Genomic DNA, 25,625 nt, shown 5'->3' with positions numbered 1-25,625 from the left:
ACTGGCTTAAGGCTTAAGGGCTTCCTTGCTCATTCGTAACCAATCATTTTGCATACCCGAAGGAAATAAGTCCGGATCTTTTTCAGGCCGGGGTTGAAAGGGTCCAGCTCCCCTTTACTGCTGGAGTCAGTGTCTGCTGCATAAGCAATAAGCGTCTGGCAGCTCTGGGATCACCGGTGGTGTGGTGGTGGGACTGGAGGGGTGACCAGGCTCTATCCCTGGTGCTCATGGGGGAGGGTATGCGGACAGGGGATGGGGAGCGGGACTTGGGAAGGTTTCAATCTGGCATGGTTGCCGGGACCGTCTCAGCAGTAACCTCACTGGCTGCCTTGCTCCCTCTCTCCTTTTTAATCATGTCCATGACTGCCCTCAAGGCAGGAAGCATTCAGAGCTCTGGCTTGTGGCTAGGCATCATAGCCAGGTTGTAGAGTTTTACACTGGCCTTGTCTGAGAAGCAGAGGGGATGGTGTCGAGGAACATGTGTGACACCCATCGTAAAAGTGATTTAAGGTCGCGCTTTAGGATGGGGGAGCCATGCCTGCCTAGAAGGCAAGCAGGTTTCATTGATGTGTCTCTCACTGGACATGTTCCATGCCATAGTTCAGCTCCCCTGGCTCACCTGTCACGTCACAGCAGACAGGTGATTGTGGGCCCAAACGCGGTTCTCTCACTGTCACAATCAGTTCCGGGGCCTCGCCGATTGCAGCCAGATAGGCTGTTCCTTCTCCTCACACAGAGCACCAATTATCAGCCATGGAGAGACTGATGGGAGACTGAGAGCTGGTCAGAATCCAAATTGATTGTGGATGTGCTTATATACTAGGAAGGCTAGTAACGTTTTATTACAATGATTGGGTTAATCATCACATAAACAAACTTATACATTTTACAACATCTCTTACTTGCAGAAGTCTTGATGTAATTTTCTTTTTTGGTAAGTCTTGATTTAATCTTCAGCTAGTCTTGATTTAATCCTCAAAGTTCTGTTTGTTCTTGCCAAGGCATCCTGATGATCAAATCTCTTATGCTAACCAGGTCCAAAGTCCATCATCTGTCTTGTGTGTCCCAATAATTGCTCTGGTTTTTAAAGGACTAATTACACTTCACTTGGTTAATTCTACATTAAAAAACAAAGGAAACTTTATTGCATGGACAGCATGGAACTCTTTTCTTCCCAGATATTATTGCTCCAAACAGGGTAAGGATAAAGGAAGTATAAACAGAAATGTTTTATCAAGCCTTTTGGAGGTGGTCCAGACTGACTGACAGCAGAGGTTTGGCAGGGTGAAGTACAAGCTTATTGAGGACTGTACATAGTCAGTATTAATAAACAGGTAGACCTGCATGTTTTCTACGTCTATCATTGTATAACTATTCATATTACCAACCAGACAAGTATTAACCGATGGTTTTACTAACCAAAAGCTAATCACAACTTCTTTACTAATGAAATACCATTAAGATATTATTTGATTATTTTTTAATGTATTTGCAGATTTCCTAGAGTTAGTTCAGGGTATTTCCTTGCCTCGTGCCTCTTTGTCCTAGGATTTCTAGAATTTTTACCAAGGAATAGTGTCCTCGATAATTTTCCACTAGTCCACTGCTCTATCCATTTGAAAGTCTACAAACAGTAAATTTGGCCTCTCAAATGTATTAATTTACAAATTAACTTTAAAGGGATGTAACATATTAATCAACAACAAAAGAAAAAAAAAAGAAAACAAAAGAGGACAGATTGGAATCAAGTAGAATTACTCACTAATATATATTTCTTTTTAATGACTAGGAAGTGCCAAAACTTCCTGTTCCACCACTGCAACAGACATTACACATGTACCTACAGTGCATGAAACACTTGGTGCCAGAAGAGCAATTTAAAAAGACCAAAGCCATCGTGGAGAAATTTGGAATTGCAGGAGGCCTGGGGGAATCCTTGCAGCAAATGCTTGAGGAAAGAAGTGAAAAGACAATAAACTGGGTAAGCAAATGCAGTGGAAAAATAATTGCTGTGTTTCACATTGCTTATTTACAAGTTCTTTCTGATGTCCTTTATTCAATCACTGTTTTCTTTCAGCAGGTCAATGCAAACAGGGGTCACTCTGATAAAGGAATATTTCAGAAGAAATAGGCTAGATTTTTAAAATTATGTCAAAATCCATGTCATTATTATGTTTTCAGATCAGCAGTTTGTTGACATTAATGACGACATTCATTCAACTCATGTTCATGCACAGAAGTGTCACAGCACTTGTAGGAAACACACCTTTTGGATGTAATTCCTTCCTTTGCCCTAAATAACTGAATGTAGAATTTTTATTAGAATGAAAAATACTTTCTGATAGGGCTTTAAAAGTGCCTTGCACAGCCATCTACACAAAGTTGTGATCCACTCCAATTATTCTGGAATGGAATACTTTATTCTAGGAATTAGTCTTTTAAAATTGAACTATTATTTGCCATTCATTGTCACACTATACCAATGCAGTTACCCTGAAGTAGTTACTTTGCCAAATATGCACATACATGTATACACATGTACATCTATCACACAGACCACTTTGCTTTTACAAAAGCTCAGCTTTCTGCTTCCCAAGACAAGCAAATTAGGTAAGGCACAGCTAAAGTAGATTTTACCATTCCACAAGGTCACAGTTCATCCTGCCCTCATTAACCATGTTAAAATATGGCAGCTGAAAATTAGAGTTTTATTGAAATCCTTCTATTCCAACAAGAAAAATGATTCTATGCATTCTGTGAAACCCTGCAGGCTTGTTACTGATGTCAGTGAATTGTGTTTCTCCTTTTTGTGTGACACACCAAAAAACTTTAGCAAATTGCTGCTACAGTCAGGGGGAAAAGGCTACAGTGTTGTCAGTGCTTTCCATTTTAAAAGCAGTGCTTAATTTGTGAACAAAATGCTGCCCAATCTTCTTTTCATATTGTGATCACAGAACTTTGTGTTGGTTAAACTAACCAGCATTTAAATAGCGTTCCTGATAGGAAATAATATTCCAGAAGACAACTGCTCATTTGAACACTTATAGCATGAAAATTACACAGGAAGGATGCATAAGTATTTTCTGAAATTGTGACAGTTTAAAATACTTGTTATTAAAATAAATACCTGATTCTTAAGGTAAATTAGAAATGGTTTTATTTGGAATTTAACTTGCCAGGAGTGCATCTCTAGCATGTTCCCCCAAAGACTCCAGAGACTGTGGGGGAAGCATCTGTTCTAACAGCAATGAAATATCTCAGAGGAAAACATTTCAACTGATGCATGCATTTGTAATTATTTTTGCATAATTTTGCTGTTGTTTATAGTTACCATATGCAAAGCCTGCCCTCTCAAAAAGGCCATTTGATCTTTTTATGATCTTTTAAAGCCTCAATTTTCCAAATAATGATTCTTCAATCTCTGCTCAGACATAAAGGAATGCAGTTGCTGCTCATCTGTGTTTTCAATAAAAATTGTTTGAAATTTAATGTGTGTCTGTCTGGGTCAAGAATCAGCACTCTGCCTTTGTGTCAGTGGACACAAAGGAAATTCTCCAGGGGCCCTATCCACATGCCACTCTCTGCAGGACTGAACTATTAGGCTTGGGAAATTCTTCTCTGCTCTGTCTTGCTACAGGACAATATCTGATGGCTAGCAATGGAGCACCTTGGCACCATTCACAAATATTGAAGCCCCCTGAGAAAAGGCATCACTAGTAAAACTGTGGTCCTCTCTTAAACATATTCTAATTGCCATGCAAGAGTTAACATGTATTCAAACATTTTCTGGTTGTAGAGAGAAGCAAACAACAAAATACCCAAAGCACCACAATCTGTAGTTTTTAATGGAACACACTGTAAATTGCCATTGATGGAGAAACAGGATTATGGAATTGTGGCTGACATCTGCTGAGCTGAGGTCACAGAGCCCAGGCTGAAAATGCTCAGCAGCTCCATTAATCAGAGCCCATGGCTGACACCAGGAGCACCAGGCACTGTCCCCTCACCCCCCAGACTGCTTTTCTGAGTGCTGTTGGCAGCTTTGAGACGTTGTGTCCCCTTCCCTCAGGTGTTTAACTACTGGCTGGATGACATGTACCTCAACAACCGCCTGGCTCTTCCAGTCAATTCCAGCCCCGCAATTACCTTTGCTCCTCAGCATTTCAAGGATATAAATGACCAGCTGAGGTAATGTATTACGACTTTGCAGCTTTTGCTAAACGAAAGGATATTTTAAATGTACGGCCTTTGCAAAAAGACAATCAACTTTCATTAAAAAATAAGGGCTGTAGCCATTAAAATGATTTCTTATGAGGCCTGCTGACTGAGGGTAGTGTTTCTGGGGTAACTCATAATGATATGCAGAAAGAAAGATGTCATTACTATTACGTTCATTGCATGAAAAAATGCCAAGGTACTTACATTTTTAAGGAATGTTAACAAAGCTTTTTACTGTACGTGATTCAAGTAAACCACTTTGCAATGAAAAAAAAAAAAGAGTACTAATTTCTGACACACAGTTTCAAGGGAAATAATCTTTAACATGGCTTCACTGTAACTCATAGCCACCCTGCAAACTGAAAAGGCCACGCTGGCATTAAATTGCCCCTCTCAGATGCACAAAAGGGCACCAGAAACACAGGGGATCTAAGAATAAGAATTCAGAAATCATTCTTCCCCAAGAATACTGCTTCCTTCAGGGCCATCAGTCCCAGCTCTGATCTGATCTTTCTACTTTGAGCTGTTGTGGGCAATTACTATCATTTAAAAAGTGAGAAGGTAAGCACATAGCCAAGCACAGAATATACCTCTCCAGACACCCTTAAAACAGGATTCCATTCTTCAGCCTTTGCCAAAACATCCTTCCTTTTAAAACAGTAAAAATCTACCTTCATATAGTGCAATTTTCCTCTTTGCTTTTAGCACTCTCTAGCTGCTCATTACTGAAATAATTAACTGCATGTGAATTTATGCTACTATAAAACAGCCAGAACCTTGAAACAAATATGCATTATTTTAACATTTTGCATAGACAGCTAATGCATCTTTTTACTTTACTTTAAACATAACTATAAATGCTTCCATTCATTACTAACTAAATATATTGTGCACACAGCTTTCAAAAAACCTCCACTTTGCATTTTCTAATGCACATGCTTTAACAAGGAAATATTTTTCTCAGAGCTTCCCATTCTAACGCAGTGCAAACAGATAATATCAGGAAAAAATACACTTGTCCACAGCTCTGGAAAAAGAATATCTGTTTAGGACAGAAAGTTCTTTAATACTGGACGGGTTGTGAGTATTGATATTGAAACCCATGTGAGGATTCTATTAAATATTCAGTCTCTGCTCCCATTCTCTAAATAAGCACTTTCAGGCTTCCTCCTGTGGTAGTCTGTTTAACCATTTGAAAGGACTGTCTCTAGGATTTTATATTTCTCTTGACATGAATTAATTTAGGTTTTGGGTGGGGGCAGGGAGCTCTTCTTGGCAAGCCAGAAGACTTTCTCTCCTTCTGCCGTGTCATCAATCATTCAGGCTTTCCTCTTGTCTCCCAGAAACAGCCCAGTGTTGCCAAATGACAAAAGACTGATGTCACTTCTCTCTGCTACTTGCAGGTTTGCTGCCAATCTCATTTCAGGAGTGCAAGACTACAAAGCTTTACTGGACACGTAAGTGGCTTGGAAGGAGAGCTTGAGTATCCACAGGGCTTCTGATTCAAGGCTGCTCTCAGTACAAAGCTGGACTGTATTGCACCTCTCCACCATGGGGAAGGGCTGGGGGTCCAGCATGCTTCAGGGCAAGTGCTTCAGCAATTTTTTATGCCCTTTCTGCTGTATCCTGCAGTGTAACATATTGAAGAAGGATGGTTTTTGAGGGCTGGCAGTCATCACTCTGGAAGGCACAGTGCAGCCCAAAAGGGCACAGACAATTTGCCTAACAGAGTTATTGAGAACACAAGAGGAAGCTTGTGCTCCCCACACCCAAAGGGCAGCAGCACTGTGGTTACACAGCCTGCACACCTTTCCTGGCACTCTCCACTTACAACAGCACTGTCCCACCTCCCTCCCCCCAGAGAAATAACACATCCCAGCAGGGGAGGGAAGTCTCACCACAGAAATGCTGACTCAGTAGCTAGTAAAAATAAGCTACTTATGCTCTTGTTACTTTCTGAATAAAAACACATGGGAAATAAATGGTTCTTCAAGTCATGTATGTATTATGCACCTGCACAAGGAAATAAGTGATACGGAGAATTTAAGAGTTGGGAGCTAAAGAAACAGTTCTAAAGACACAGTTAAGCAAAGTAAACTAGGATAAAACATTACCCCTCATAAGCTGTATGAGAGTAAACCTTGCCTGCTTCTTTACCCCTCCCCTCTGTCTGACAAGTTGGAAGCTTAGTCCCCTTTTGCAAAAGAAAAAAGCTCTGCACTGTAAGATTTTCTTCCTCCTGTGGTCTCTGCAGCCTCTCCTGACCAGCACCACCATTATTTCCTGCTGCAGTGGGGCATTTTACAATCCATAATAATAATTGTGACTGTGGTAATTCTTTTTTTTCCCTGGCCACTAAAGAAGCTTTTAAAGAGATGTTGGTTTCACCTACCTTCCAATCCAAAAAATAAGTTTTAAGCACATATTACTCCATGGATCTAAGTAAAAATTAGCACAAAAGTAAATACCTGTGGAAAACAGAAATTCCCACTGTATTGACCAAGTCATTCCTGTTTGTCGAGCAAGACCCTCACTTACACACTCTAACCAGTCAGCACAGCACAGTACATGACTTCTGTAATTTGCAGGGAATTTCATCAGTACCTTTCTTTGAGGTGCTGGTCCTTCCCAGCTGTTCTGCTGACTTCTGTCCTGCCAAATTTCCAGGGTCCCATCTAGGCAGCCTTCCTATGCACATTGCAAAGCTGCTCGTAACCTGTCATTTCCATTTCTACTAGATGACAATGCAATTGCTTAATGAATATGCATGAAACTGCCAGAAATGATGTATTTAACTTTGGTATGGGAATTCATCTATTTCCCTTATACTGTAATCGCATTTTATTATTCAATTTGTGTTATACCTGATCTAATTGTAACAGAACAAAGGACAGATAAAATTTCTTTTCCTTTCTGTCTCCCTTCTTTTCCTCTGGCTTTTTCTCCTTCTCTGCAGCCATGCTTTACCGACTGATTTTTCTCGTGGACAGCTGTCTGGCCATCCTCTCTGCATGAAGCAATACTATGGACTCTTTTCTTCCTATCGTCTTCCAGGACTTACCAAAGATACCCTCGTGGCCCAGAAAAGCAATGTAATGCCAGAACCAGAGCACATCATTGTTGCTTGTAACAATCAGGTAAATTGGTTTTCTTTTTTCATACCTTTCTATATTTCTTAATTTGCTTAAATTCAGTCCAGAAGAGCCTAATCTAATCTCTGTTCAGAAATGCAATTAGCATGCTATGAGCTCACTTCTTAGCAAGCATTTGCAGTCAATATTTCTAAAAGATGCTTCTGCAGCATTTTTGTCCTTGGCCCATATTATGTTCCAAGTACAATGATGCAGAAAGGAGGAATGTGACAGAATTTATTTGCTTTCTCTTTCCAATAAAAATGTTTAATAAACAGAGATGAAATCACAAAATAAAAATAATCCAATTAGAGTGCATTTGCTGGAAATGCTCTTCTCATGACAGTCAAGTATTGGCACAGTCAAGTTCATGGCAACTATACCACCATCACACCTATGCATGGCATAGACACCATGTAGGGGCCCTAAGCTATCTATGCCTGAAGAAGTTAGCACAGGTGCAGGCAGAAATACTGAAGTGTTAGAGTCAATCTACCCCAACCAGTAATTACCAGGGAGCAGCAGACTCTGTTTCCTGGGCACAGTACCTTATAGGCCAGCTTGACTATTTGCAGTACTGGAGCCATGCCTGTAGGTGCTCTTGGAATGAGGAGGTAGCTTTCAGTGAAGTGCTTTCTGCTTTTCCAGGAAGCACAGAAAATTTTCTAGATTCTCTAGGTTATGTCTAAACAAATAATACCATAAAAATTACTTACTACCTGATTTTATCTCTCCAAGTTTTTTTTAAGCTTATTCAAGTAGTGTACATTTTATTTGCGTCCAACACAATATATAATTCCCCTAAAGAAACTGGCATTATATTGGTGTTAAAACACAGGAGGGGTGAGCCCTGATCCATTCATTCTCCAGTGGTTTTGTGTTGTATTGCATGCAGGCCTGGCCCTCCAGGCAGGATTTCAGCATCTCAACACCTACCCAGGTGACAGCAAAATGTTGGACCACAAAGGGTCCAACCCACCTCTGACTGATCTGACTTCTGTAATTTTTTTGCAGTTTTTTGTTTTGGATGTTGTCATTAATTTCCGTCGTCTCAGTGAGGGAGATCTTTTCACTCAGTTACAAAAGATAGCAAAAATGGCAGAGAATGAAGAGGAAATGCTGCCTCCAATTGGCCTGCTGACAACAGATGGAAGAACAGAGTGGGCAGAGGCCAGGATGACCCTTATGAAAGGTTAGCCGCAGCAACCCCAGCTTTCTCTTCATCATCTTCCTCCTCACCATCACCTTTCTTTGCTGAGAGCAAACATCACAGCAAACACAGGACTGAATGTGCAACCCCACTGCTGAATTTTTCCAGCAGTAGGAAACTCTGTAAGATGTGTGTTGCCAGGGGAGCAGCAGAAATAGCTTGACCCTTTGGCTGTGTATGTTTAAGTGTTATGCCATGTAATAACTCTCACTCCATTCTTTGTTTTTCATCACATAAATTACATTATGTCAGATTTTGTGATTTGTCTCTTTCTTCATATCTATTTTGTACCAATAGGAATGATGTATCCTCTTAGCTTTTGGCAACTATTTGATATTGTTGATCTTATCAAACAAAAGCACTTGCAAGTTAAACACCTATTGAATCTAGTTGTGTACTCTCTCTAATCAGAGGAGAAGGTACCAGGGCTGATTCAACCAATTCTTAAGTATCTAGGAAAGGTAGCACCAGTTATTACCTGGGAACTGCTATCTCTTTTCCAACAGGCAGCATTTAGCTGTCTCACATTCTGGACTTGAACGTCAGACTTGAAAACAGATGAAAATAAAGGGTGGGATTAGTGACCTCCATCATATCACATCGCACCTTATGTATTTTGCCCTGAGGCTAAGTGATAAAAATGCCCTCTTTTTGCCATTTTACCTGTAATAAGTATTTACTTCTTCATCCTGAAGAAAACATTAACTAATCTCTCTATCTCCAGTTCAGCAATGCCACATAAAATACTGCTGTTTTACTACTGCCCTGGAATATACAAAAGTTGCCAATAGTCTCAAAGTAAGTTTAGCCTCCTAAGCAAGATTCCCCTTTTCTTATTCAAGTTTATCTGTGCTTATAAAACTTGGTACAGATACACACACAGAGAGTCCTGGCCATTATTTCAGCAACATTATATAGCATTAGTCCCATCTTTAAGCTTTCTCCTCCTCTTCCCATAATTTATTTTTAAAGGAGGAGACAAAAAAAATATTATTTTAATGATAATTGAAGTGAACACTTAATAATTTCTTTTCATATCATGCTAAGTGTGACAGTAAATACCTTGAAACTTCCAACAAAATTATCTGTGTTAATGCCTACATCATCCAAAAGAAAAACAAAAACAAAAATCAACAAAAACTAGCAAAACCCTCTCCATGGTATTTTTAGATTGCCTGGCATTCCCCAAAATATTAATTTTAATCAGAAAGCAAACAACTCATTTTTGCAGCTGAAAAAAAACAGATTCTGCACTAGTAACCCTCACAGCACCATGATGTGAGTCTTCTCTAATCTAAGCAGGAATCCCATCCCATACCATTCATGTTAGGACAGCTCTTCTATACAGGTGAATGAATTGCTTTTATACATGGATATATGATCATCAACAGCCCTTTTCCTTCTTATCTGTGATGGTGAAATTTCTTATCTGTGATGGTGAAATGTTCCTGCAACAATAAGAGAGGAAGAGAGAACCTGGGAAGCAATGTGGGTGAAAAGGTCACTCCACAGCTGGTCTGTGCTGGGCAGGGCAAGAGAGAACACTTTGGGACAGAAAACCTGTGCGGTGCTTTGCAGAGGCTACAAAGGAGTTATACCCATGGTATCCACAGACCTGCAAGTAGAGCATTGGTCTTCTAGGAGAGAAAATGTCCAAGAGATTGTAATAAACTCAGCCATCACTGATTTATAAACACACTCAGCATTGTAACTGCCTTCAGGCTGCAGAACCAGCTCGCTCTTCCTAAGGACAAGAAGTGAATTCTGTATGAAGTGACCAGCTACAGTCCCATGCATACTACATCTGAATTTGATTCAAAACTGTCTTCTCATATTTTCCTTTCTACAACTAAATTCAAAAACCCCAACTAACCAAGAGCTGACTGGTCAATTCAATGCAACTGTGCATTAGAAAAGAACAAATGTGTTGCAGGCTTTAGGCTTGGTATTACTCTCCTTTGTTTTAGCTCTTCCTGCAGATATTTTCAATCCCAAGTCATGGTTCATGAGTTCTTGTGCAATTTATTGCCTGCTTCACATGATAATTTTTCAGTGTTTGATCAGCCTTCTGGATATGTCTGTTTCCTTCTGTAAAAGCATCTTTCCCCTACTTCTCTGTTTCTGGCACAGCTTAATTTTATTCATTCTAATACCTAGACTCCAGATACCCTGAAGCCATATGTCAGACTAAGGGTTTCATATCTGTCAAAGATGTGTGGTAGCAGCCACAATGAAATATATATAAACAGTGGAAAGCAGAATGCTGAGCAAGCTGTGAGCAGTTTGTAAATCACTATCCAAGCTGTTTTTCCTCAAAGCTGCCTGTCTGCCAGCACCAGAAGCTGATGTATACAGGGCAAGTTCCATTCACAAGGATCTTTTCAATCTTTGTACTGATGCACCCGGATCATCAATGAAAAAAATACCACGATTACAGTCAGCCCTGCAAGTGTGAGATACTAGGAAAGCTTTACAGCCAAGTGGACAGGGATGTGTCTTCTCTCTTATAAAGCTTTTGAATGCTTTTGAAGACACTCCAAAGGGATGCTGGTGTTCACATTTTGCAGGGCAGCAACCTCTCTGCACGCCCCATCAAACACAATCTCTTGGCTCAAGCCTTTGTAGGAGCTGGCAGGTGCTCCAGCTGCTTTCCCTCAGACTCTTCTGTTGGCAAGGTGACACAACACACTCTGCACTCCACCTGGTCCCCAGGGAGCCTGCGAGAAGTCAGGCTGACCATCTCTGTCCCTTGGGCCCTGGCTGCTAATGCTGCCTTGCAGGAGCCACCAAACAGCACTAGGCAGTACCTTACCATAACCTGCACAAGGCCACAGCTCCCCCTCTTCCTTCTCACCCACTGCTACCACTTGCCTCTCCTTCTCTTGACACATTTTTAATTTCTTGCATATTTGGTCTCTTTTTCACTACACAGCATCTGAAGAATGAAGCTGGATGGTAACAAGTGTCTGGGCTTTTTTTCAAGGTCCTGACTAACCTATGTTACTCCTTGTAACCTATGTTACTTTCCAGGAAAGGTGCATTATTTCTTACTATGAAAAATGCTGCTCTTTCAAACAATCAAGCTACTTTAAATACTTGCAAACCTTGAAAATATGCATATGTTGAAATGGCCCCATATTTCAAATGCAAATCAGAATTGTTTAATTTTAAATTTTTTTCCATTCTTTTTGGCTAAAATAATTTTCTGAATTGAGCACAGATTTGTTGAACTTCACCTAGACTTGAAAGAAGTTTTGATAAATCTGAATTTGTATCTTTTGTTGAGAACATTCTGAAACAAGTTTACATTTACACCAAAATCTAACAAAACCAGAGAATGAAAGCTGCTCTGTTAAGAACAAAATGAATTTTATGTTGACACTTGAAAGCTCTTTTTCCTTTGATCGTGTTAACAATTGTTAAAGCAATTAATAATTTGATATGTTTTTAAATGAAGCAAGTTCTTGTTATAAGTTACACACTTCTATCTTTTCAATGAGGAACTGTAAAAAGTGCTCACAATTAAATATTTCCTATGCTTCAAACTGGTCCTCAGATGCAAACAAGCCCTGAACCTTTGCAACATTTCTGAGCTAGGCAAAGAAACTGAGAAATACAAAAATATACCATAAATAAGGAGAAAAGCACTGAGGATAAGGTAAAAATACCTGCAGTAGTCCAACCATATAAGAGGGTCAAGACAGGCAAAAGAAATAGAAGGAAAACCAGAAAAGCCCATTTTATTCAGCAGTACAGTAGTGATAGGAGAGCAGTGTAACATGGCAACCCATGGTTTTGGCAAAACCACGTCCAAAAACTAAACCTCAAAACCTCATCCACAGATGTTTCCTCATGTAATGTAGGCAATATAAGCTAATGATCAGAGACAGGACAGACAAGAGGGTTTTAACACAATAAGACAAAGTCAACATAGACCCCGATGTTCCTTGTTCTGAAAAGTGTTTTCATGGGAGAACAACAAAAAAACACTCCAAGCTCTGCTGTTCCAGAGCAGAATACTGCAGCAATAGCATGAGCTCTGAAGTTTTCTATTTTCCACCTGTCCTCTGTAACTGTTATTTATAAAATAAGTAAGCAATGCTGGCTTTAAGAGTAAAATAGATCTATTTTGTAATACAATTACTTCAAGGAAATGAAAGGCAGAAAAATTAAGTGGTTATTATTGAATCATGTGAGAGATACACAGCGTTACAAAAGTTAACACAGGAATGAATGCCTTGGTATAATGTTCCCTTGCACTGAGATGATCTGCTGCTGAGAGAATCTCTGCAGATACCAGCTCATTGCAGAGTCAGGGTCAGATCTTCAGTGCCCTCCAAGGCAGAGGGTTCTCCAGCCAGTGTTGTACTCAGAGGTAAGAGGATGTGAACATTTCACTCTTTTATCCCCAGACTCCACCAACCGTGACTCTCTAGACATGATTGAACGGTGCATATGCCTGGTGTGCCTGGACAGCCCCAGTGGGGTGGAACTCAACAACACAAACATGGCATTTCAGATGCTACATGGAGGAGGCTACCATAAAAATGGGGCCAATCGTTGGTATGACAAACCTATGCAGGTAAGAAACTTGCATCACTGTGACATTAGTTGCACATTGCCTTATGGTGGGGACCACTCAGAGTCAGGTGGGAGAAAGAGGGGAAGGTGGTGTCAGCATCTGCCTGGATAGGTTTGGTGTAAGCAAGGCTGTCCCTTGCAAGGCAGGGGAAGCAGGGATACGTCCATCTTTTCCAAAGCAGCCCTTTGCTCTTGAGATAACATAGACATTCAGATGTATGAGTAGGTAGACATAGGATATAAAAAACCAATGCATTTTTCTACACTAAGTCAAATGGAATGAAAATACTAGCCTAGTATCCCAGAATGAAAAAAAAAGCACTATATTTTTCTTCATATCCTCTTCTTACCCATTTTCCTGACATCCTACTGCTTATAATTTGGCATGTGTTTAAATCCTCACTTAGCAGACTGTTTACTCATTTAATGGCATCCTTGTTGAGATTTTCCTTAAGTATTGACTTCCCTCGCCATTTTCCCCATCAGATTTTACTGTCATATTTTAAAGTGTTGCACTGTTATTTCCACACTTTGCAATAGACCCAGAGTGAAGTGATGTATTAATCTCCAACTGTCAACAATGTTGACACCTTATGAAAAATTGAAAAAACCCCGACTGATACATTGCTTGCATAATGCTTTTTGCTCTTGCCGTATCTAAGAACAGCAACATGAAAAGAGAAACACCTAAAATAATTGCCATGACTGAGACGGGACTTTGAAGGAGGGATGAGAGAAGTCGAGGCAAAAAGAAGCCAAAGGCACTTTATTGTTATCACAGATCAGTTTATATATTTTTGTGGCCCCAAGCAGTTACAGCCCCAAGCAGTTACATCCTTAAGCAAGAATTTCCCACTAGTTACACAATCAGCCAGCCTACTGTATGTGTTATTTGGCAGCCTTACAAAACCACATAGTTTCAAAAACTTAATAGCTGTATATGCTGTACTTTTCTAGTTCTTCTTTTCATCTCTATAGTTTCTTATCCCACAATCTGTACCAGACCAAGGCCAGAATATCTCGATCCATAAGCTCAACTGTGCTCTCTGTTCCATCTCCCTTCTGTAGTCCCATAAATAATTTCACTTGCATCAACTTACCCAAGAGCAAATACATTTCAGTAATCATTCCTGATTAATGGCACTGCAAATGACATTATTAGCAGACTCTTTTGAAGAACAGACCACTTGTCTTTAGAAGAGTTAGAACCCTGTTATTTGCAGGGTCAAGCGTTGAGATATTTCAAGCAGATGAGAATAAACAACATTTTCTTTTTGTCTACTATCATAAGGCAGCAGAAAGCAAATAAAATTGCATAGAGTGTAAGAGCACTTAATCTGTCCAGATGTATTCAGGCCAAATTAGTTCAAAGGTGAAGAGAAATTCTTAGGGAAATAAGATCTCATTTCCTTTTATGCAAACACAGATTATTAGGAAGCCATTGTCACAGTAGAATTTGTTCTTTCTCTCCATATTCTTCCTCACCTTTGCAGTAAGGGTTCAGAAAATGTCCAGGTGAACTTGTTACATCATGCCCACTCTCTGAAAACCTCATGGAAATCAGGGAGGCAGGGTGTGATACAAATGTGCAAGAGAGAGCTAAGTGGGTGAAGTCCAGGAAAATGCTCTTCAAAACAAGTGTGAGGAAAAGCCCAGAAAAAGGACAGGAAAGCTGCAGTATTGACCTAGACATCTGCTTTTGTATGAGACACAGAAGTTACAAATTGCATGGGTGTATCACAGAACTGGAGTGCAGCAGGTTGTCACCAACAGTGCCATGGGTACATGATGAAATTAAGAATGAAAACAAGAGGGAAATGAAATGAAGAAAGCATCTAGAAATAAAAGATTCAAAACAAGCTATGAGAAAGCTATCAAATAAAGATGAGCTTTGTAATAAAATGGGGTCCTAAGGATTTCCCAGATACAGAAGTTTTGTTGTCCTCAAAAGTGGAAGGTGAACCCTGGCCTGTCTTTGTATTGATGGGTTTTATGTACCATAAAGCAGGTGCTAAATCAAATTTTCAGATTCCATTGGGAATTGCTAACATTTACATTCTCACAGGATTCAGTCCCAAATAGCATGAAAGGAATTCAGTGCAACACCTTTCACAGGACAAGCAAGTCTCCTGCAGTAGATCTGTAAGTCACCCACTGATCTGTAGGGCAAGGAAGTTCCTGATATGAGCAATAAGAAACCCACAGGAGAAGGATAACACCTTTGTCAGGTTTCCATCATGGATAACTTAGCCAGAACACAATTTATCCCTGTGTATGTTGCACCTATCCTTCTCCTGCTTTAGTTTGTGGTAGGAAGAGACGGACTCTGCGGGACCGTGTGTGAACATTCCCCTTTCGATGGCATCGTAATGGTGCAGTGCGCTGAATACCTGCTCAGGCACATGTGAGTTCCCTTTCTGTACATTTTATACCCATTCTGGCCCCTGGGAAGCTCCTGCCAGTGGCAAATTTCCCGATGCAAAGGGGCATTAAGACATGTAAAATGGTTGAAAAGCAGTAATTCACCTGCTAAAAGAGCAGTGTTTAATAAATGGATTATTCCTGTGACCTTAATGACTTCTGTCTCACATACCAACAGAAAAGAAAGTTCCAAGAAATTAGTCCGAGCTGATTCAGTGAGCGAGCTCCCGGCTCCACGGAGACTAAGATGGAAGTGTTCCCCTGATATTCAGACACATTTGGCATCAGCAGCAGAAAAACTCCAAAGGTAGAACAGATGCCTCATCTTTCTCAGCCATGACTGCAAGCTGGGAACTACCCAGCACATTGCATGGGCTCCCTCCTTCGGGGCCTCCTGTCTTCCTGCTCCTCCTTTTCTTACCAAGCTGTATATACTTAGCATCTCTCTGCAGGATACGACCCTTATGGGCTGAAGCTACTTGTCTGTGTTCAGGAATTTAATTACCATTGTTTTCCTTCTGTGTAAATATTAGGTACTCCAAAAACCACTGGAAAAACAGCTTACCCATATTTGCACAGGAGGCAAACAATACTGGTTTTGTGTCTTTATGGGTTTGAGCTGACTCAATCTGAAGCCAGGGCAGTAGGGGTACATATAGAGAACAGGAGAATACAACTGATTTGAATAAACAATTTGAATTTAGGAATGTAATTTGTTTGCATTCATATAGCTCCTACGAAGTCTAGTTTTTCTGACTCTGTTTCCAGGCTGTCAAAGATTTGCATGGTCTGTGGGGGTGGGGGCACCAATAAGAATTTTTTCTCAACATTCAGGTCTGTGATCTCTTTGTAGAGAATTAACACATTGTCTGTATGATCAGCTGTAAGCATGTTCAGTGTGGTTGCATAACATAAGACTTCAAAGTGGCTAGAAAGATACATATGAGTGAGAACATTCAGGATGCAGAATAACCCCTTCATGTTTTTAAATAAAGGTAGTTGAATTGAATCTTGCAAGGAGCTTAGGGCCGTCATCACATCCTACATGCACCCAATTCTCACACCAGTAAATCTCTCAGAAATTTGTGAAGAACAAAGGAGACCCTTGCTTAGGCTTCAGGAGTGGAAACACTAAGCTTGAGGGGAGGCTGTTGGATTTTTGGTTTGATTTTTTGTTTGTTTTAAGGGTGTCTTACTCAAATGAACAGACTTAGGTGGTACAGTTAAAGCTGCAGATAACAAGCCTGGTATAGAATCTGTATGAATAAAAATTGCTGACTAGGAACAAGTTACCAAAAGCCAGGACTATCTGCAGAGCAGGAGCCTCTAGGAGGGTACTGGCAGGAAAAGATCTCTGGGTTTTATTTGCAAACAGAAATGGGGCAGAACATGGTTTAGTGGTGAACAAGGTAGGTAGGTTAATGGTTGGACTTGATCTAAGAGTTCTTTTCCAACTTTAACAATTCTATAAGATTCTTACATCTACCCCAATAGTAACTGCCTTCTGCTTGTTTTCCAGGGCAGTGGAAAATCTGGATTTTATAGCCTACAAGTTTGAGCACTATGGAAAGGAATTCATTAAGAAACAAAAGATTAGCCCAGATGCCTACATTCAAGTAGCACTTCAGCTAGCATTCTACAGGTAAGGTTAGTTCAATTCATAGGAACAAGGTAAACAGGGTAGTAGGATTTTATACAGGGTCCATTTTTTCCTCAACATTCAAACAAATGCCTCCTGCATGAAAATGAGTGATCTTGCCTAATGACTGTAAGGCAGACAAGATAGAAACTGGTTCTGGGAGAGAGTACTCCTTTCCTTCACTCCCTTTCCCTCTTCTTGCTTTGCCTTCCCATCCCTGTGTCCCACACATGCCAATCCCAGCCAGTACCCTCCCGACAGCTGTCCCTGTGCTTGGCGTAGAGAGGGTGAGGGAATATGGCAGGGATGTCTGGAGCAGCAGCAGCTGGGGAGCCCAGGTCCCTGGGGCAGAAACTCCACTGCCTGGCCTCGTGGGTAGCCTGGGAGGAACCACAGCAGTAACCACACATGCATCTCTGGCACAGGCTGAAAACCATCCACTACAGCACAGCGTATCAGACTGGGGTTCCCACACAGAACAGTAACTGCTGCTGTTCCCTTCTTCACAAGCATCCCAAGATTTGAAAAGATGCCCTAATTTCCATGGCTTTATAAAAATTAAAAGCTCCTTTCTATATTGCCAGAACAGGTAGAGATATGTTGCATGGTTTCCTGCAGATCAACCTATTACACAAATAATTCTTTATCACGTCAAATTAATTCCCAGGTAAAGAGTGGTCTTTACCTGTCAAGACTAGAGATGCTTAACACATATCAGGTACTCCTTTAACGTCTGTTGGACATCCATTTTGCACATTCCATTAATAAAACTTCAACAGTAACTTAGCCCAAGATTTTCATCTGGATCCCAGCCATGATATAAATCCCATGTTTGCCATAAAAACCTTAGGGAACAATTGTGTTCTGAGACCACCTGCTTCAACTGAAAGACAGTCTATCTCCTGAAGCAAGGAGGAGTATCTGTATACCTGGACTCAAATTAAATAACAGTCTTCATAATCTGTTCTAATTGCAATGAGGATTTTCATTCCAGATCACAAAAACACCCTATTTCCCTTTTAGTTTTCTTCTTTTCATTCACCCACTCAGTGCATTTTCTCTTGTTTTATATAAAACATATTTCAAGCCCATAAGTAAATGATTAATTACACAATTATTTTATGATGCAGTACAAATAAAACATTCCTTGAGATCTTTCAGTAAATTTTTGTTTACTAGCCTTGTTTTTACACAACAAGTCATTTTTTTACTGGCAATGCATAACTAAAACATATACAGCTGTATGCAGCTCTTCCTATTAGAAAGGAGTGAGCATCCATCTTTTTAAAGTTTCTTACAGAATTCTATCGACATTGAGATGAATACTGTGCAAGAAATAAAAGTGTGGCTGTAACAATAAAATGTACCAAGCCTATATTTCTCTTAGTCTTTATGACTCTTAGAAAACAATCATTCTTTGCTTTTCTTCACTCTCCCAGGTGTCACAGGAGGCTTGTCCCAACCTATGAAAGCGCTTCCCTGCGCCGATTTGATGAGGGCCGGGTGGAGAATATTAGGTCTGCTACCTCCGAAGCATTTGCTTTTGTCAAGGCAATGGCAGGCGACAAGGCAGCTGTGTCGGTATGTTGGGCTGGCTCCCTCTCTCCTCTTTGCCAAAACACTAAGCAAATAATGCATTCATGGCCCCAATTCACTCACTTTTTAACTCTTAACTGAGCACATAAAGGCATAGGGCAGGGCAGCAAGCATTACAGGATTTAGCTTTTTGTACAGACCGACCATTAAGCTAAATATAAATATTCCCTTTCTTTTATTTAAGCATCCAAAAGATTCAGAGGTACCTAAATGTGACATTATAAGAAAAATAATATCTAATTTTAGATTTAGTACTGTGATATGAATGTTCTATCATCAGATCCAAGTTCAGTTCCCTGGAGAGATCTAGGCTGAACATGCAAAGTTCAGGATCATTAAACCGCCACACCAGGGGAATTGCCTGGCAGGTCTCCTGCAGTGGTTAGTTTTGCTGCAGCCTGCAATATGTGATGTAATTGCCATGCTTTCATTTCTGGATATGTGGATATCTTTTGATATCTTTTTTGTTTTAAAGGGATTTTTCTACCAAATAGACAAAGTCCTATAGGATCCTCAAGGGAGCTGAACCTTAATGATGAAAAGCTTCATCAAACTAATCATCTCTCTAAACCGTCCTGATATCATACTGCAAAAAGAAAAATTAAAATTACCTTTCTCTGGGACACCACCAACTGTTTGCCAGAAGCATGATCTCTGTACAGAGTAGATGGGGATGCAAAGAGGTGCAGCTGAGAGCAGAGTTGCACAAACAGCCCTGTGCACTGTCCTGCCCACCATCCCTGGGGAGCCTCCCTCAATATCTCTGCACCACTTCCACCCACTGCACTGTGCTGCTGTACGGGGAATTTCCAGGTGGCTGTTTAGATGCAAAATGCTGCCACAATACAGTTTATTTTTCACAGTAAGCTCATTCCAGTGGCAACAGCCCACATGGCTGTTCTTTAGAATTTAGCATAACATTGCCAGAAGCATTGCTGGGCTATAGATTAGGTGTAAATTAATGAAAAATTATAAAACAAGATCTAACACAGAGAGAATTATGAAAATTTGCCCAGATAAGTCATCTCTTCATCCACAGCTTCTTCAATTTCCTTAAGGTTATCATGCCCAGAACTTAGCTCCTGATAAACAAAGCTCAAGTAAGTCCCATGGTAAAATAACTCAAAAAACCCAAAGTAACTCCCTTTCTTGGGTGGGTAATTCATGGCAGACTATTGCATATTGCAAATGACCACAAAGTAGGCAAGAAGAAGCTGGTTTTATTTGCTGTCAGTGTCCTGTCTGACAAGATGGTTCTCAATCACATCACATCAGAAGTTCCTGTTTGCTGTGCACTTTCCTCTCCCCACCTGGGCACTCAGCACAGTCCCAGCCCATGCTGTGGCACACTCACTGTGCTCCTGGCAGGAACCAGCATGCTCCTATCACGTTGTTTCAACAGATCTTTCCAGCCCCCTGCAAAAATTTCTTCCTTCCTGCCTTTTTCAAATACTGACTCCTGCAGCTCTCCCAGAACTTCAGCATTTCCCACCTTTTTCCCACCCAAATCTGAGATCATACTCCCCTTTCCCAGCCTCCTAAGCTGTCCTGTTTGACATAAGCAAGCCAAAGAATGCCAAGTGTCTCATGATGAAGTTCATATCTTTATACTGCATGCCTTGGCCATACAGAATAGGGGGAATAATGGTTTCATTTCCCCTGAAAAACCTGTAATGATAAAGCAAACCAACCCAGTGATAGTTTTCCTGGCCTCTTCTCCACCAAGAGATACAAAGAACACTTACACTGGTCTGAGATTGTTCTTTCCAACAGATATTAATAAATCTTTGTTATGATATGAACATCTTCATCTTTCCATGCAAAACTACATATATATTAGTATCACAGAAACATTAGAAAATTAATTTAATACAACCCTATTCCAAGGTGATTTCTTTAGACCTACACACTGCTCTGAATGTGAAGGGTTAATTCTTTTTTTCTGGACAAAGAGATGCACTACCTGGTATAAGTAGCCTCGAAGTCCCCAAAATATTGTTTGTTAAGAGCAATTAATTTAAATCCAATTAAAAAATGTTTTTCTGATACAAACAAAAATTATCCTCAAACGATAGCTTGAACAGTCACCAAAGATTGATTGAGTCAGATTGATTCTTCAGCAGGAAAAATATCTCATGCATTTGACACTTGCTGTAAAAGCAGCAGCTACTGACACTAGAGATTGCTTGAATAGCTGTAAATTAATCAGATTTAAAGACTGCATTTGGTAATTTAATCTGTACAAGGGAACTAAGGCCTGGCTCTAGCCTTGTGAAAAGATATCAGACTTTATATTCTGAAGGTCCCTGATGGTGACCTTGAGTTGCTTCTAAAATGAATTTTTTGTTAAAAAGATCATTCATCGTCCATAGAAGCTGAAGGTCCCCTTTTTATCTGGAGACCCACTCATTTCTGGCTGTTTCAGGGTCTCCCAAAGTTGCAGTGTTGGATTTGATGTACAGCAAGGCAACATTTCTTAGGATCATTCCCTTAATATAAAAGGCTGCCATTTGACAGGAATTAAAATTTACTAGCCTGTTATCTGAAATGTGAGGCATCTGTGGATGCGGCCTTGGAAAATTCTAGATGCCCTTTCACACATGGGAGTAATTTTTTGACTGGCTAGTAAAATATCAGTAATAGCTTTCATTAATATATCATTGTCTAGATAAACCATTCTGAAGAAGGTACACTGCCTGTTTTGAAAATACTGAATTACTTGAGGCAATTATTTTCCCTACTTCAAACATAGTGATTCTATTGGTAATAATCTACATCCCCAAAATCAATGGAAAGAATACACAAAAGCAACTGCAAGCCTTTTCCTGACTTCTAACAAACCACCACCAAGAAATCTGTTCTCCCTTTGCACAATAGATGACCAGCTGATGCTGATCAGGGCATTGATCCCTGTGGTTTTTCATCTATCAGAGTACTTATACCTGAGCCAAGAGCAAAGGACATTTGGGGTGCTTGCTATTTGGCTCTCAGTTGATGGAAGGTGCTATTTCTTTGAGAGTTGATTCAATAATATATATATTCTGATTACCCCAACAGGATTCTGAGAAGATGCAGAAATTTAAGGATGCAATTGCAGCTCAGACTAATTACTCTGTTCTGGTGAGTAAAACACTGCCTGTCTGAATAAGAACTGGTCAGCTTTTTCAAGAAAAGTATGAAGATAGTCATTAGCTATTTAAACACTAGAAAAATGTAGGCATCTCCAAACAGGAAAGTATCTGCTGTGTCACACTTTAGGAACATTTCTAATGGCCCAGATAGCCATATTCAACTAACCTCAACTTAAAAAAACCTACACCTAATACTAACCATCTATACATTTTCTTATATTCCTCTTCACTACATGGTAGAGGTCCCTATCTGGAACCAGATCCTCAGATAGATTGGTATTCTGGAATATGTATTCTGGTATTCCCAACTGCCATTTCTAATAAAGGTCATTAACGAAGGAGTGATTATAGTAGTTTTCTTTTAAAGACCTGAATGCAGTGTCTAATAACAGGGAGAGATGCCCTCCAGTAAAGAAATCAGTTTAATATCAAATAAAACTCATTTTCTGTTGATTAAAAATGAGACAATCCAGTCTGGGTAATGCTGTACGTCCCACTGTGCCAAGACACAGCATAGACTTGTTCTATAAACAACTTAGTCATACCACTTATGAAATGAATAAATATTAATAACCAGCTATGATAAGTGAATTTGCTACCTATGGTTTTGACTCAGAGCATTGCCTATAAACCCATATTTTTGATTATTCTTTGAATATTCATAATATTCAAGAAATCATTCACCTTCAGAGGTGGTTTTAAAGGTATATTCTGAGCACTGAAGAGGCAAAGTGTTGCTTTCAGGCAGGACTGTGAAACAAAAGAAAAACAATTCTGTGTTTCAAGCCTTGTGCTTAGAACCCGCATCTTAGAAGCTGAGACTTCACATGTTCTGTAAAGAGAAGCCAAGTCTTACTTCAGGGCAGCTGCCTTGCCTGAACCATCTTAGGGTAACCTCACAATGAACACAACACACTGTAGGTCTATAACAATGGGTTGGGTCATAACCAATGGAATTTCTGTACAGCAGCTCTTAAAAAAAAAAAAAAAAAAAAGAGAGAGAGGAAAAAAAGCAAAACACACATTAATTCTCCCCTCCAAGTTATTTCAAACCCAGAAACTGCTATAAAATTCAGCCTCCCGTGGATCTCATGGGAAAATATTAAAACTTCCATTGGAAAAATAATTTCTCTTTAAATTTAAAAAGCTCTCCAGGTATTTCTATTTACCAAGCTCCCCCTCCTTTCTCAGAATAGCAGAATGTAATCTTTAGGGCTTTAAACTCTGAGTAAGACTTAGATGGTCTGACTAAATTGTGCGTAACAGACTGAAATGTAATAGCTCCTAAGAAAACAAAAAAAATATACTTCATAAAACAAAAAGCAATTTAATGATTTTATTTCCCCTTGTTAAGGCTTACTAGTAGCATTGCTATCTTAAAAGTGGAGCTCTAAAATTCAATTTAGGCCAGTTTTTTCCTATGCGTTGACTCACAGTTTATTTCGTTAGCCTGTCTCAGCCTCTCTTCAGACTAGACATTGATCTATGTTGCAAAAATGTCATTGCTAACAGCCTTATAAATCTTGTGTGATAGCAAAATATTTCCTTTGATTATCAAGTCAGTTTCCCTGTATGGGAAAAAGAACATAAACACAAAGCTGACGTATGCTACTTTTTTGCAAGCATCCTTCCTCTGGGCTGATGAACAAATAGCTCCTTTACCAATGGGTGCTCAGTTCTTAATAAGCTAAACCAGGCTAAGCACTCCCAACCCCCTGTTTCAGGCACTTAGCAGTGGTTAAAATTATTCTCCTCATAGGAGAAGTAAACTTTTTATTTTCTTTTTTTTTTTTTTTAATCCTTAAGAGGAAAACCAAGCTCATGCTCTTTTTTATATCCTGCCTTTTCTCAGGCTGTTTGTTCCCCTTGTTACAAGGGTCCTGTGCCACAGGGATATCAGCTCTGCTCCCAGGGCAGTACAATGCCCCTAGTTCAGCATTCCCTTCCTACGTGACTTCAGCCTGGGCCACAGAAGAGCTACAGCTCAGTCCACAAAATCAGTGCTTTCACCAGCAAGAGCAGACCTGGACTGAAGGATTCTGAACACACTTATCTGAGGCAACTCCTGGTTAGCTGGACAAATTTTGGTTTAGTTTCCTAAAGAAGCAAAGCTCTCTAACTATCCTGTCTACCAAGCCCCCAGTGCTGAATTTTGATCCCGTTAGCCGTCTTCAATCACATTTACTGCAGGGAAAAGCTCTTAAAGCTAATAAATGCCTTAAGTCTAGAGCACTTGGTAGCTGGGCAGAGCAGAGACCTGAGCATAGGCAGGGACTCATTGCAGGCTCAGCAGCAGCTCCTGTGAGCTGCCACCACTGCTTCTGTATCCCTAACTCAGTTTTCTCAAGGGGTGGAGCTTGCTCATGGATCTGTGATAGATCATGGCAAATCTATCCATTATTCTGCTCAGCCTGTTCCAGACATCTACCAGATCCTTGGATCTACATGCTATGGAATGGCATATGCTCTAACTGCCAAAGGGAGATGCAGGCAGCAAAGTGATGGAAGATTTGTTCCAATTTGGAGGTGTTTTGCAGCCCTCCACCTTGAAACATAATCCAAATGATGCACAGAAAATTCCAAAACAGACTTAGAAATTTCTGCTGGCCCATATGCTCCCCTCAGCATCTTTAGAAGCCCAGCCCATGATATTCAGCTCTGAGAGACAACAAACACACAGATAACATCAGCACATAATGCACATCAGGACTGTCTCCTTCCTAATTTGTAACTCTTCAGAGTTTCTAGTTATTGATCTTCAGCAAAGTACATACTCAGAGTAATATTTGAATGTTACAGGCTTGACATCAGTCAAACCAAGTTCATCAGCTCTGACCAGAGCACTGGGCAGTAATAGCCCAAATGCCTGCAAACTCAGTTAAATGCTGTTGTCTTTTCACAGGCTGTTACTGGAATGGCAATAGACAATCACCTGCTAGGGCTCAGAGAGGTGGCACGGGAGCACTTCAAGGAACTGCCAGAGATATTTACAGATGAGACTTATCTGACAAGCAATCGATTCATCCTCTCAACCAGCCAGGTGAGTGCCTCCTGCTCACTGGTTTTGCCAAGCAAAGCATAGTGCATTTGTGTTCTGCTGGACCTTGTTACCCACAGTAAGAACAATGTAAAAAGGCAAGCAAACAAAAGCAGTATCATCAGGAAGTCTGCAAATTGCTCCACCTTTTCAATCCTGTTTTAGTTCATCAGCACAGTAAATACTGAGTGCAGTTATCACTTCAAAGGCAACATTCCAAAGTCCTTTGCAGAAATTCTGGAAATGCACACAAACTAGTAAAATTCACATGAGGGCTCAGTTTCCAAACTACATATATTCCCATTCCCCTTCTTTTCTTCCTTCCCTTAAGATGACATCTCTAGTGAGCAGTCATTACTCCACTGACAGTAGCCACAAGCCAGAAGGGCTGCCACTCTGAGAAACAAAAAGCCAAGAGCCATGAGGAAATTTTAAAAGTTGCTACATTTAAGATCTTTGGGAGCCTTCTGTTGTTTGCTGTAGGACAGCAACACATGCAGATGTGCAACTTAAGACTTACAGACATTTTAGACAGGTACAGACATTTACAGATTTACGATTATTTGCACATACAAAGGTACTCTAAGACTCAATACTTCCTATATTTAATGTTATGAATAAGGAAGCATTTTTATGTCATACAGCCTAAAAATTAAATGTT

General features: G+C 40.1%; 1 protein-coding gene across 1 annotated transcript in view; it reads left to right on the top strand.

Moving 5' to 3' along the window:
- Positions 1-25,625, top strand: part of CHAT (choline O-acetyltransferase) — a 39,427-nt gene that overhangs the window by 8,723 nt on the left and 5,079 nt on the right. Inside the window, exons 3-14 of the mRNA XM_021536141.4 lie at positions 1,790-1,981; positions 4,070-4,188; positions 5,622-5,675; positions 7,175-7,355; positions 8,364-8,541; positions 12,972-13,141; positions 15,444-15,544; positions 15,740-15,868; positions 17,081-17,203; positions 18,640-18,781; positions 21,854-21,916; positions 24,830-24,967. Of these exons, the coding sequence (XP_021391816.1) occupies positions 1,790-1,981; positions 4,070-4,188; positions 5,622-5,675; positions 7,175-7,355; positions 8,364-8,541; positions 12,972-13,141; positions 15,444-15,544; positions 15,740-15,868; positions 17,081-17,203; positions 18,640-18,781; positions 21,854-21,916; positions 24,830-24,967 (1,590 nt within the window). The remainder of the gene's footprint in view (positions 1-1,789; positions 1,982-4,069; positions 4,189-5,621; positions 5,676-7,174; positions 7,356-8,363; positions 8,542-12,971; positions 13,142-15,443; positions 15,545-15,739; positions 15,869-17,080; positions 17,204-18,639; positions 18,782-21,853; positions 21,917-24,829; positions 24,968-25,625) is intronic.

Source organism: Lonchura striata, chromosome 6 (genome assembly GCF_050655825.1).
Source record: "Lonchura striata isolate lonStrDom1 chromosome 6, ASM5065582v1, whole genome shotgun sequence".
NCBI lineage: Eukaryota > Metazoa > Chordata > Aves > Passeriformes > Estrildidae > Lonchura > Lonchura striata.
The sequence above is the reverse complement of the archived record's forward strand: the minus strand, read 5'-3'. Positions and strand labels throughout refer to the sequence as shown.